The 14,290-nt window shown below is 35.7% G+C and overlaps 1 protein-coding gene across 2 annotated transcripts in view; it reads right to left on the bottom strand.

The window, feature by feature from the left end:
- LOC145690882 (uncharacterized) overlaps window positions 1-14,290 on the bottom strand; it is a 29,737-nt gene that overhangs the window by 6,321 nt on the left and 9,126 nt on the right. The window contains exon 2 of one of the 2 annotated variants that reach the window (XM_081766286.1): window positions 5,825-6,203. The exons of the other annotated variant lie outside the window; for it this stretch is intronic. Within the exon in view, the coding sequence (XP_081622412.1) occupies window positions 6,002-6,203 (202 nt within the window). The 3' untranslated portion in view covers window positions 5,825-6,001. Of the gene's footprint in view, window positions 1-5,824; window positions 6,204-14,290 lie in introns of those variants that run through there. 2 annotated transcript variants of the gene reach the window in all.

Genomic DNA, 14,290 nt, shown 5'->3' with positions numbered 1-14,290 from the left:
AATTCCTTCCCGGGAATTTATAGGCCAGGGGAAAAAACCCGGGATTATTCCCATTTATAAATTCCTTCCCACCGGGAATATTCCCACTGCCCATCACTAGTCACAGGTATACATAACGCAGTGACCCCCGAATTTCTGTCCGTAGAACTCGGTATCCAATATTGGGATTAATCAGCTGATTTTGGCATAGAGATATACTACGAAAAGAGATATTAACCTAATTTTAATAACCCATGGTTCGAATCCAGACTTTCACTATTTCTGTTCTGTGTTGGTTAACGTATGTAATTCTGGGTTGGTAACATCCAATCAGAGATTTTGCCTTCTTTCATGAATTCGCAAACACGCACATGGATGAAGCACAATACCATTATATGTTTCCTTGAAAAGTAACCCACAGGGAATCTAACCCAGAACCCTCATAAAATGGCTTTCCCGAACACCCCTTTCCCTCCGATAGTTTAAAAATTTTCTTTCAATAGAATTTAATCGTGTTATTTGAATTGGAATCTCCTGAAAATGATACAGAATACAGAAGAAGAAAGTTTTAGATTGTGTTTTCAATGATATGCTTGAAAAAATCAATCAAAATATGACATACTGGTTTTCTAAACACAAAAACCTATATCACGTCTTGGTGTGTTTCGATTCAAGGCGGACTTCTGATTTAAAAGACGAACTAACCTCAAATGCAATGAACAAAATCTGTGAGCCCCAGCATAAATAAAGGGAAAGCTATCGAAGAACTAAAATTATATGCAGAGGTTTCGTTCAGGACATCACAAGAAGATGAGAGTTAATATGGTAATGAATAATTATCTAGTGAGTATGAAGAGGAAACACAGTGAGACGATACTGAACATGAACTTTTACACTTATAATCAATGTTAAATATCTTTTTCAGTGTTAACCTTAGATTTTCGTTTTCATTTTGAAGTGCTTACTGTAATTATGTTGAACCTCATTTACGTCCTTTACCCGATTTTGACTTATTTGAATTTCAAGGATGTTATATTTCGTTCGAAGAGAAAAGTTTAGAAAGGAAAGTAGGCTAATAATTGTAAGCCTTAAACGAGTCAAAACAGAAATTTCCTTCTTGGTTAATAGTGTTCAGGAATGTCATGTGAACAGTATATCTTCCGAACGAAAGCAGTAATCATTTTATTTAAGAATGAACTATATGAACAGATATTCTGATGGTGAACGGTCGTTTTTCTCCCATATTGATATGTATGCGGAAATATGTTTAACTTCTATATTTTCTTGAAATTTCTTATTAACATGTATTTCGTCTTCTTTCGACCACTGAACGACCGTAGGGAAACTTCTTCGGGTAGAATATTTTATGGGGATAAATATTTTTTTAGGGAGGCAGATCTCTTGCAAAAATGGATGTGGCTAATCCATTGGATATTCCATAGCTAACTGTATTTTCGCCATCAATCGCAAAATGTAGTTTTTCATTTCTCTTCTTCCTTTATGGTACTCTCAACTAAGCATGTGTATTCTTAGGTTAAATATTTTGAGTATATTTTATTGTCTAGTAATATTCTAGTGAATATCGTAGTTTATGAACAGTAATTCTATTATGTGGATTTGTATGCTAATATGTTGTAGTTTTTTATTAATTTTGAGAAAAGTATATTTTAGTTCTAGTATGTCCTACAATTCATTCGAATCCGATGTAGATCCCGAAATATAAACTTATTTTCTTTCTTTCCAACAGCATGAAGCCATAATGATTTATCAACATTACTTTTTGTCAATTATTTTATATGCTCGATGACTTTGAATTTTAATGTGTTAATAAAACCTATTTTCAGTATTTTTAGCGGAGATGCCTAAGAAAGTTTAACTGTCGTGGAATGACATAGCTGTTTTGTAGGGAATTTAATTTGGATGTTTCAGACCGACAATAAAGTTGTAATGTCGTTGACTATATTTTTATGTTCGTATCCCATGTTTTTCTTTTAATAGGTCTCATGTTATTTGTCATAGAGACATACTTTTACGATGCTACGAAAGCATTTTTTTGTGTATTTGTTTACACATCTTTTTCTAGGTGGAAGATACGTTATGTTCCAGGGAACATACATGTATTTTACTGATTATTAAAGTCTTGATATTTCAGTTATGTATAGAAACATTTTGTAAGTGCCTATGGTTGCAGGCCTTTTCACGTTCCTAGTTTTGCATCGCAGGTGTCGATGGCATATTTTGTGTGCAAGTACGTGTAGTATTACACATTTTTCCCACCTATAGTTTTGGTCAATTCATGACGAAATAACCATTTATTTTCAGGAATGTTTCGACTAGTGAGTCAACTCTTGATTTAGACCTTTGAGAAACTTGCATCAACACTGTATAGTTTTCAACACTGCACTAATAAGTTCTTTTGAAGATAATACCCATATGTTCTGGTAACCCTACAATGTTTACGTTTTTGGAAGTGAATAACAACTATTATTCTAGGCCCAAGCTAATAATAAATTTGTTTTAGAATAGAATCATTTGTTTCATTGAGCATTATTGAATTAAAGTCACGATTTTCATATGACGAGCAGGTGGCATTATGACCCTATGGCGTGCCGAATTTTCTTCATACATATCAACGAAATCACAGTCTTTTCTTTGATATGCAGAAGCATGCTTAGTTCTTGGAATCACTACGAACGTCATTTTGACACTTAAGTTTATTTTTTTTATTTTTGAAAAACGATTTTTCGTTCTTTTTTGACAAACAACACGAGGCACAGTTAAAAAAAAGGGTCATACAGGTGGAAGTCTTGTTTTGTTTACATATTGTCAGTTTATTATGTGTTTACACTTTCATTCATTTTACTTTTTCAATGATTTTCATATATTCCAAATATATCACAGTAATATTGAAACTTTGACAATAATTCTAATATTTTAATACGTTTAGCCCGTTTGCTATTTGCATATTCATTCATCTTCTAATATTTTAAATACAGATATCAGTATATTTTAAAAAGAAGACACCTACTAACTTTTATTGCAATGTTTGATAATTCTTTAAGTCAATATTTTTATGAATAGTTACTGAGTGTATATTTACTTCATATTTCAAAAAAAAGTGATCGAAATGGAACACTTAAAACATTTTACGAAAAGTATTTTTTTAAAGTAAGAATTAAATAGCCTTATTAACGCTTTCTGCGCACTTTCAGTAAAAAAAAGTTATCACAGGTGTTTTTAAGCATACCTCGTTTCTAACACCAGTGTTAAAAAGAATCTCCCCTTCTCCCTCATCAACTCGCCGTTGGAGAACCATGGAGAATACTCAACACAGGAAAACAGCCTGGTTTCAACATGTTAAGAAACGGAAGATAAGGAAACCCAACTGCGTCAATCGTTCAAGAGGATCTTATTAATTCATGGAACATTTGGATTGGAAATTGCTCATGCAGGAACCTAATCATGTTGTAGTGAGTGAACAAGTTATTTAACTATTTTCAATAGCCATTTTTCAGGTGAAAAACCATTCATCGTTTATGCACGTAAGTCTCACACCATATCACAGTGTTGCCAACTAATTGATTTCAAATTTTTAGTGAAGAAAACTAATGTTATTCATACGTCACTGCGGCCAAGGATTCTCAACCTGTCTACGAGTGCACTTGACAGGTCGTTCCCTTTCAGACACCATATATAACCGCTACCAGGTTATAGAAGGATATTTTGTGGATACTCTGTATATTTCGTAAAGACAGTGACTATTTTTTCGATTTATACTTTATTCTGCGACGCATATAAGTTCTTTCTTCGGTGGGAATTGCTTCTTTCCCACACAATTGGACAAACCAGTCTTTCATCGTTTTTTCATATATTTGTTTAAAACATTGCTTTTGGTGAGAACGTTTCAGTTAGTGACGAACCGTTCCAGTGTTTCTCCCTGACTTATTATATGCACAGTATATATTCTGCAGTTATTGGAAAGTGAATTGTTTTCTTTAATCTCTTATGAAGCATTGCAATAGGGGACGGGCTCACCAGATGTTCGAGTGACCAAAGTGGCAGCAACTGCGTTGTCTCGTAGCTCGTTATCTGTACTTTCTCACGCCAGAGTTATCGCCGTGTCTTGTGCATTGCAGGCAGATGACTAAAATTAACATATTTTTTTCGATATTCTGTCTGTATGTGCATACAGGTAAGTTAACTGAGTCATTTTTTAAATGAGCTGCCAACCCTCTTTAATTGACCACTGCAGAACGTACCTTGAGCTTTGGTGCTCAGGGAGTTTGACTCCGATATTGTACGCAGCCACCACGCACGTTGCGTTGGGAACCAAGTGTTAATTTGTGTTAAGGGGCACAAGCTATTAGCCGGTGAACGACGTTTTCTTACGGCTAGACTCCAACTACTGAAGTCCCAGGTCCACAAACCTTGCGCGTTTAAAAAGTTATACACGCGCCCTCCAACATTAGCATTTTACTTTTTTCTTTATTTTGCTGAAGAATCACCTTTAGGCTTCAGGATTGTTCGGCGCCGCAACTAGATTCATCGTGGGACGATCCAGATAGCTTTTCCCCAGTGATAATCCCCCAAGTGCGTCAATGCTGTGAGAGAAGCATTTGTCGTGAAATCTGAATTATAATCTCATATATATATATATATATATATATATATATATATATATATATAAAGGGCTCTATTGTCTTTAAAGGACAAAGTGTGATTTCCGTGACGAAAATTGTTATACAAATTCAGTGTTTAGTGTTGTGTTCATTTCTCTTCGCTATTTTCTTTATATATGATAGCGTTCTAATAAATAAGTATAGTGTCATTTAATCCAATGTGATTTCGTTGTTTGTATGAGTGATATTTTTGTTCGTTATAGTCAGGATGACCATATGATCGTCCGTGAGATTTTCGAGACGAGACATCCGAACCTCTCGGCGCCTAATGCTCATCTCATTATTGAGACCGACGAGATTTGGAAACAGTTTGTAATCTCCTCTTGGAGAGGTCCTTCATCGTCCTCTCCAGGTAAGTTCAAGTATCAGGAAGATACTTACTGGTAGGAACACGAACTGCGACCAGATTACACGGAGTGGTTACAAATAAATGTTCACCCAAATAGAGACCTCGAACTCAGAATGGTTACAAATAAATGGAAGCCCGAACAGCGACCCGAAATCAATTGGTTACAAATAACTGGCAGACCGGACAGCGACCCGAACACGAGGGCGATTACAAATGCTCCACTATAATGCCGAAATTATGGTTACCTTCGTGATGTCTATCCCGAACGAAAGTTCGACCTACGTACGTAAGAAGAATACAAGAAACGAAATTAAGGTGCTAGCATACATACGTATTGAAATGTGCACTCTGTTCACACAATGCTCTTTAGTGGTAACACTTTTAGTTTTGAAATTATATCGGAATGACAGAATCAAATCTTGACTAGGGTCCGATGTGATCAATTTCTTGATGACACATAGACGTTTAAATTTAAAGATGAAAGGATTAAAAATAAAAAGAAAAAATACTACCACAGACCACTACCCTTCACAGACTACTACCCTTTACAGACTACTACTACTATCACTACTACTGCTATTAGTAAACTATTACTACTGCAACTACTACCCTTTACAGACTACTACTACTATCACTACTACTAATAATGCTACAATTACTACTACTATTACAGCTGCTACTAGTTTTAATACTACTACTATTACTACTACTACAACTTATGCTACAATTCCTATTACTACTAATACTACTATCAGATAATAATAATAAGAAGAAGAAGAAGAAGAAGAAGAAGAAAAGAAAGAATTCCATACTAATTTCACCCATCTGAAACTGCGAGACCGCGAGCAGTCTCGTGAGACTACTCGCACAAGTCAGGCGAAATGATGGCGAAAATCTTCATGATCCCATCGCTTCGGGGGTCGACTTCTGTTACCGCTGGGCAGAAGAACACAGTCTTTCTCATAGCTGTCGTTCCTGAACAGTGGCGGGGCCGTCACGATATCCGCTGCCAAGCCGGCAAATAGGCAACCGCGTTTGAACCAGCACTAACACATCCTTTTCGCTTCTGCCACCCAATAACCGACGAAGGCCAGACGAACTTCGTCGGCAATTGTTCATGGGGAACGTCTCGGTTCCGAAACCTAATAGATGTTCGGATCCCACTTTCAACTGTAGGTCCCGTCTCTCGCGTCCCACTGCAAAAAAGGAACATAAACATCCTAAGAAACCCAATAGTCAAACATTTTCTTTAGTTTTTTGATCACATGTATAGTTATTTCACCATGTCCACAGCATTGAATCTAATTAAAGTTCATATAGGAAGTTCTCCTGATTTCCCCATTACAGCGCCACGTCACACAGCGACAACGATCTTTCGAATAAATCTTATACAGGTTTGAGCGCAGATGCCGACTCTGCAATACGAAATAAAAGCTTTCATTTCAAATGTTTCAGCTAATTCCACCTAGCAGTAGGGTGAGGTAACATATTTGATACCATTGAATAACTTTGTTGATCAGGCGCCTATTTCTAAAAATACTGCACTGCGTACAGACGGTCGGAGCTAATATCAAGCTCATGAACGAAGAGGAGAGCATCTAATTTCGCTCATTACAGCGCGATATCACACATCGACGAAAAAGTTCTGATTATACCTTACATTTTTTTGGGATGTAGTCTCCAAATCCTCAATAAAACATTGGAGTTTCCTTTTGAAAAATTAATGCCCCCTACTCCTTTCCAGAAGGTGGGGTAAAGAGTTGCGTTGATATCATCGGATAGTTTCTTGAAACATATTATTTTTTTGCGCTTTTTTGATTAGAAGTGTATTTTTCCAGTTACTCTACCGTGGCCAAACTTTTGGTTCACCCGTTATTTCAAACATAAATTAACTTGACAGTTAAAGACTATTTTTGGTAATTTCACACCATTCGCACATTTGCACGTTATAGGGCCAATTCTACACTATCCTGATATATTTTAATCGTCAGACAAGATAACACTGGTCGCAGTGGTCATGTGTTATTTTGTGTAAGATGAGATCTACTACCGCGACAAGGTTGGATCTTTCCGATAATTTATCTCTATCAGAGAACGGTACAATCGACCTTAATGAATGTCACATTTTAGCGACTAGAAAACAGTTGTATCAACACATTTTCATCTCAGACACAGAAGTCAAAAAACACCATAGTGCAAGAAGCAGAAACTTCAATAGCTATAATTTTCTTTAATTTTCTTTTTACTTTTAATTGTTTTATTTTTTGTTCTCTACTCGCCGCTTTTGAATTTTCTGGATTGCAACACTGATACTGCTCCAAGCCCTAATGAAGAAAGTATGCCTAGTTCTGTGTCTTATGTCTGTGTGTAGTGTGCTTCTATCCAGTGATGAGAAGGAACAGAGAAGAGAAGCAGTGACACTGAACTAGAACTGAGGTCGGAAATGAGAGTATTTACCAAGCTTATGAAAGAAATGTGAGTATTTAGGGACCATTTATTTTCGCCGATTACTGCGTCGTGTTAGGCATCGACGAAAAAGTGTTGATGAAACTTTACAGTCTGGGCCGTAGAATCCTAATCTTCAATCAAAAATTTGGGTTTCCGTTTGAAATTTCAAAGCTGATCCCACTCGAACCACCACGGCGTGACTTTAGAGGGTTGAGTTTGGTTTTATCAGATAGATTTTTTTTAATATTATTAAACACGTGTTTTTTGGTTTTCGATCCGAAGTTCAGTTCTCGAGTTATTCCACCGTGTCCAGACTTCTGATTCACTGCTATAATGTGGCACTGCATCAATTGTAATTAAGATGTCTGAAACCAAATTAAACTCTATGATAACTGCATTTTCGAGATATCAACACGTGTAAAACTTTAAACCCAGTATAGCACAAAAAAAACTAGATTGACACCGTTTTACATCTCCTTTCCATGTGATTTTATCAACCACCGTTTCCAAAAGTGCTAACCTATTAGTTATAATTAGAAACTACATAGTTCAATCTCGTTAAATATAGTACAAAGGTGCATTTATTTCACTGCTGCTCATTTGATATCCCTATAATAGAAGGGATATATGTTATGCATGACGTTTCCAATAAGATTTTTTTATATTCAGAAAAGACCCTCCGCAGCAAAATATGCAAACTAAGAGAACCACTCGAGGATCTACCAGCAGGGTTGGCAAAAACCATGGTTTTTATTGAAAAAACCAAAAAAAAAAAACAGATTTTTTTGGTTTAAACCAGGTTTTTTTGGTTTAAATAATTTACTCCATGTATTTATATTAGATATGGACAGAAATTAGTTTGTTTCCCCTTGGTGTTATTATGCAGCAACAAGGTTATGCTGGAAGGGGTCACATAAGCTTAAAGCCGAATTCAAACCGTTTCTCGGCTTACATGCAAAAGAAATTGTCCATTTGGACACGAAACCGGGACTAATTGGCCAAAAATGGGATTGCCATCTCACTCACGAAGGACTCCTGATAAAAGTACGTTGTGCAGATCTTTGCATAGGCATGCTTGTTAAAATAATGTCAAGTCATTTCAGAAGGACAAAAAAATAAATAAATAAATAAATAAAATAAACAGTTACACAAATAAAAACATTATACAAAATTATACACAAATCGGGAAATTCCCGCCTCAGCCATTGGGTAAATCCTGATTCTTTAAATGTATTTGTATGTAAAATTTGTGATTGCAAGCGCTATCTTCTTGTTTTAATTCCATATTGACCCTTACTTTATCCTGTCCATCTTAAGACAATAAAATGAGAAGGAATCACGAAGGTTTGATGCAAATAATAACCATTTTTCTAACTGAATACAAAAAAAGAAAGTAGTTTCTTGATTCACTCCCAGGTCTTTTAAGATTTTTATGTTTGTAAGGTATATGCTTTTAGAGTAATTTTTAAATTCAAAAAATAACGTAAAAAATAGAACACGAGGGAGAAGCGGATTGAGTTTAAATTTCAGAGACCATGGAACATTTAAAATGCATAACCGTAACTTACTGAGTTATAGCTAACCAAAATATGGAACCAAAGGAAACAGACAATTACAAAGAAGAATAAGGCATGAGAAGTGCCGTAGAAAGGACTACAAAAAATCGACCAAGACCGGGGGGTTGCCGGCCATAATCTTCAAAGGAAGCAATAGTATAAATTAAAGATATCCATGTTTGATCACTGAAATTCTTGTAACGGGTAATGCATAAGCTTAAAACAATACTCAAAACAGTTTCCTATATAGTTTGAGCTACCTGCAAATGCTAATTGTGCAACTGCCAAGCATGTAATTTTTTTTCTGGTATAATATAAGGGATTTGGGATACTACAGTTTCAGAACTGAATCCGAAAACAGTTTCGTTTCTTCGTTTCCGCCAACTGGTAATACTATTTGAAATGTAAAATCTAACTCTAATTTTAAGAGTTCACCTGTCATCTTGCTGATTTTATAATGAAGAGCCCTACATTTTTATCTCCAAGTGCACAGAGTATCGAGTTGTGCAAAAAGGCAGCATGAAGTATGGTAAATGCTACAGTACTGAAAACATAACTCATATTTTGGGGGAATACTATCGAAAAAAGTGTGCAAAATATATAAAATCGACAAAAGGTGCAACTTGAAAAAAGGGAGAAAAAGAGGAAAATTAAAATATTAAAAATCTGATACATAGTTAAACTATAAACTATTGGCTCCGTAGCCTTATTGTCCATCTTGGTTCCTTGTACTTTGATGCTCTTGGAATTTCAACGACTGGAACACAGAAAATATTCCCCCGTGCAGGAAATCTAATAAAAGTGGACAATAGTTTTATTTAAAGAAGTATACATCTTTTCTCTCATAGAACCTTAGATTCATATCCATCATTGTGCTTTCTTAATGTGAACCTGCATTGAAGAACGAAATGTCGCTTAGAAGGTGTATTTTTCTATGCTACTAACAACATTTGTTCGAAAGGCGGGATGTATTTAATTATATTGTATTAACGGTTATATTCTTAATCTGGACTCTAGAGGGCTAATTTATAAATAAATAAATAACGCTTCGCTGGAATTTTATGAGTACGTCTTAGTACACCACAATAAAAAATGAGTTAAAACGCTCTCAAATAAAATTAAATATTAATGGTGATGTCAGCATACGTGAACTCTATATGCTAAAACGAAAAGTCGAATATATAAAATACACTTCTCAAATGTATATACAACTGTGAGGAAAATAAATGACGCGTCCCTTTAATTTGAAGTTTTTTTGAAAATATCTTCGTTTTCTTTATATGTTGGAAATTTCGGAAGGTTTCCCCTGCTGGACACGTTAATAACAAACCCGTTTTCAATAATTGTGTTAGATATTAGCTTAAAATAAATAAATTAGAAAAAAAAACATTAAATCGACCGAAATCACGAGAATAACCAACTCTGCTAAAGTGGGAATTTTCAAGAACGCGAGGGAATTCTGCAGTTCAAAACAAAGCAGTGACATCTGTCATTGAGAGAAATATGGATTAAATCTACAAACGAAAATTTTAACAAAATATTTATAATATGTCTTACTACATACATTATCTGCGAACTCCAAATATATGAATCTACACTATTAACGTATAGATAAAGCAAAAAGTGGAAATTACCTATGGAAAAGGACGTATTGGCAGCACTATCGTAATGAAAAATCATCTTTACTGTAGAACAGGTTCAGTTCACGTAAGAAAACAAATAGCTCAGTTAGTGAAACCAACGAGTGTGTATGCCGGAGGTGGCTGGTTCGAACCCCCAAAGACGTGCAATTGTCATTTTTACTATGGCTATTTTATTTATTTTTTATATGGGAAAGAATCAAATTGTAACATATGTGTAAAACTCATGACGATAAAAAAAAAAGAAAAATGTCGTTGTCGCACTTGGATTAGTGTCCCTAATTTTTGTTTGCAAAGAGTTTCGTATCTATTTTTCCCTGTGCTCACTGCTCACAATATGCTCGCTGATGCGTAGCGAATGTTTTCCAGTAAACGTTAATTCTAATTTGGAAAAGTTTATAAAGTTTCACAATATTTGTCATTAAATAGACTTCTACCTACTTGTTTAGACATTTTAATAACAGATTTCGCTATTAAATGTTTAATTTCCCTAGATGTTAAATTACGGAAAATTTTACAATGTATTTGTTTTGAATTGAAATTGTTTTGAATATACCACATGAGGTAAATAGCCCGAAGGAGGAGAACTCAAGCAACTGATATTCTACGTAAATGCAACCAATTGTAGGTTGATGATTGCTTCTTACCTTCAGCACATAATCTTTACGTTAGAGAGTCAGACAGAAAAATCCTGTTTTTTCCTCCCCTATGACCACTCATCTTAAAGCTCTAAATGTAGTCATTCGAGTCACATAACTTCGGCTCACCAAAGACATTCATATTTGATTATTATTATTATTATTATTATTATTATTATTATTATTATTATTATTATTATTATTATTGCTGAATATGCCCCCTTACATAATGTAGTAACCTTAGACATCTTAGTTTATAGTGCTTTCTTTAGTAATAATTTGAGCAACCACGTAACATTTAAAATGTAGGAGGTGCACGACGTTTTATTTTGCCCTGTCTTTTCAGCATCCTCCCAAAAGAAGGTATTTAATTTCTGACACGCTGGGCAGACAAAATGAATAACAAATAAATTTAGAGAACCTTTCCTACGTGAATGGAATATCACGTAGCATTTTTTATTCTACCGAAGATCATCCTAGGCCGTTATGGTTAGGTAACAAACAAAAATACATAATATATTTTTAGCGCCTCTTTACTGTAATATTGCCGCTTTTTTATTTGTTCGAATGCGTTCTACACAACCAAGGGTGAAAGAAAGAATAGGAAAAGTATCTAAAGATTACAAAACACTTTATATTTTGTCAGACGTAAGGCACTGTATACACAACATTGCTTTCGTTAACAAGTGTTTCACCCTTGAGTCACTTATAAAATTAGGCACAATAAACTTTTGCCGATCGTTGCTCTAGAGGGATTTGTCCAGGATGGTTTGGTATCTTGCTAATAACGATGGGTATGTTTATTCACATCACCATTAAAGAAATAGCAAACTTTCTCAAAGGAACTTGCTTAGGAAACATCAGATCTTTATACTTAGCCAGAGCCCATTCTGAAAAATTGCATCTGGTGTTTTCGCTGAAAGTTCTATGGGACTATTAGAAAAATATATATTCCCGTTTCCACGCTGATGGTAGAATTTCTGAAACAGTTATTGAATTTCTTTCGAAGCATAGGCGTAAATTGCGCCCCCGCAACCCCGTGGCGTGAGAACCGCACAAGCTGCAAAGCCAAAAAATATATAGAAATTACATAGTGACTTTTTGTCGCTCTTCCCCCTAGTACTAGCCTATATTTTACATTTTATCATAGTGTTTTTAATAGTTTAAACCAATTTTTCAAAAAGACATTCATTACCTAGGAAAACTTCACAAAGAATGTGCCCGCTATAAGCAATACGAACTCTGCCCCCCCTCCAAACCCGCTCGGTCAAATGGCTAGCACGCATGCCTTCTGTGGTCCCGGGTCCAATTCCCGGAGGGTTACTGTTGAACGATAAACGTGGTTCGGATTCCACTATAAACAGTATCCACATCTCCTTTGGCTATTAAGGCATAACAGTGGAATGCTAAACTCAAGCAAACAAACAATACTTACTCCCCCTCCACACTTTATTCTACACGCCATCTCTCCATTTGCCGATACAGTCCCCTCAGTACTATGAAACTCTCTTCTTCCATGGTGAAATGGAAAAAAATTATGTAGTTGCCGCTACTTTGCAAGAATATAAACCAAAAAAAGTCAGTAGAAAACACATTATAAAATTTACTTTTTGAGGCTCCGTTTGGCGCCCCTTTGATTCTGGCACCTCGGGCAGTCGCCCGGGTTGCCCGGCCCTTGGTCCGCCGCTGAAAGGGCGGACGCATAACTAAGGGCTGCGTAGGAGAGGATAACCTTCATGTTATGCCACTGATTTGACGTGTTTGAAATATTCAGTAACTGATCGGTTAGTGAAATAATTTCGACGGTTACTGATATTTAAACTTTAGCTAAAGCAAAGTTAGCTAACCAAATACATTTTATATCGCGATGTCACAATTTGATTTTTTCTCACATAAAAAGGAAAAACAATAGTAATAAAAACCCTTACTCGTATTGTCTTTGCTAATGTGTGTAATAATTTTGTGACAAATATACTTGCTTAAATGTATTGAAATCTTTAAGTTTAACGTCCTACGGTTATGCCGGTTAGGCTAAAAGAGACGGTGATAAAGAGAAATAAGGGAAATGCTGGAATGAAGAAAGTGGAACGAAACGGGAGAACCCCGACAAAACCCACGAGCACGGTGTTTGTCCACCACAAAGTCCACACGGGGCAAGCTGGGATCGAACCAGGGACCCCAGGCACCTGAGGTGTAAGCTCTACCACTGCGCCCCCTTGCTTAAATGTATTATATGCTATGATTTTCCCTGATTGTCTGTTCCTATGGTGGTGAGAAAATACACGTCAAAACTGTTCGAAGTAACACGAACATGGCTTAAGATCAGGGACAGAACTGAGTTATCACTCGATTGACCTTGAGAGCAAATCACCAAAGGGTAGCTATAAACGAAAGTTCAACATGCATTTCTGTGGAATTCTGTTCAGTATCACGGTTCTCTACCAATCACGTTTGTTCTTAGGAGAAATATTTTACAAAGCTAACCTTTCGATTAAGCACAATAGCAGAGAAACAAAGGGAAGCAATTCTTCCCGTGTTAACATGGAGTACCACCATGTGCAATAAAAATGTCGCGTCTCATTGAAGTAATACTTTATCGAAAATAACTCGTTTACCTTTATATATTCAAAGTTTCTGAGGGTTTCAAAATGAGGAAACGTTACTGACAAAGAAGGACGCATTTAGGGGTGGGTTCAGGTTCTCCGAACCCCCTCTGAAATCCCAACTTTTCTGTAAATTTAACCTAATTTTCGGAGTTATTTTTTAAGCTTTTATTATAATTTATCCTAATACTGAAGTCGCACCCTCCAAATAGCTTTGGATCGCTAACGAAATAAATTCCTGCATACGTGCCTGCTGACAAATATATTTTCAATGTATTCGTTAAATAATAAAGTAAAATAACTAAATTAAAAGCAAAAAGCTTCAACACGTACTAACTTTTGTCCACTGCCAATATTGTTAGAAGGGATATTAATAGCCCACTCAATGCTGAACCTTG

This window comes from Thermobia domestica, chromosome 7 (assembly GCF_964235325.1).
Source record: "Thermobia domestica chromosome 7, izTheDome1.hap1.1, whole genome shotgun sequence".
Taxonomy (NCBI): Eukaryota; Metazoa; Arthropoda; class Insecta; order Zygentoma; family Lepismatidae; genus Thermobia; species Thermobia domestica.
This window is presented reverse-complemented; position numbering and strand designations above follow the sequence as displayed.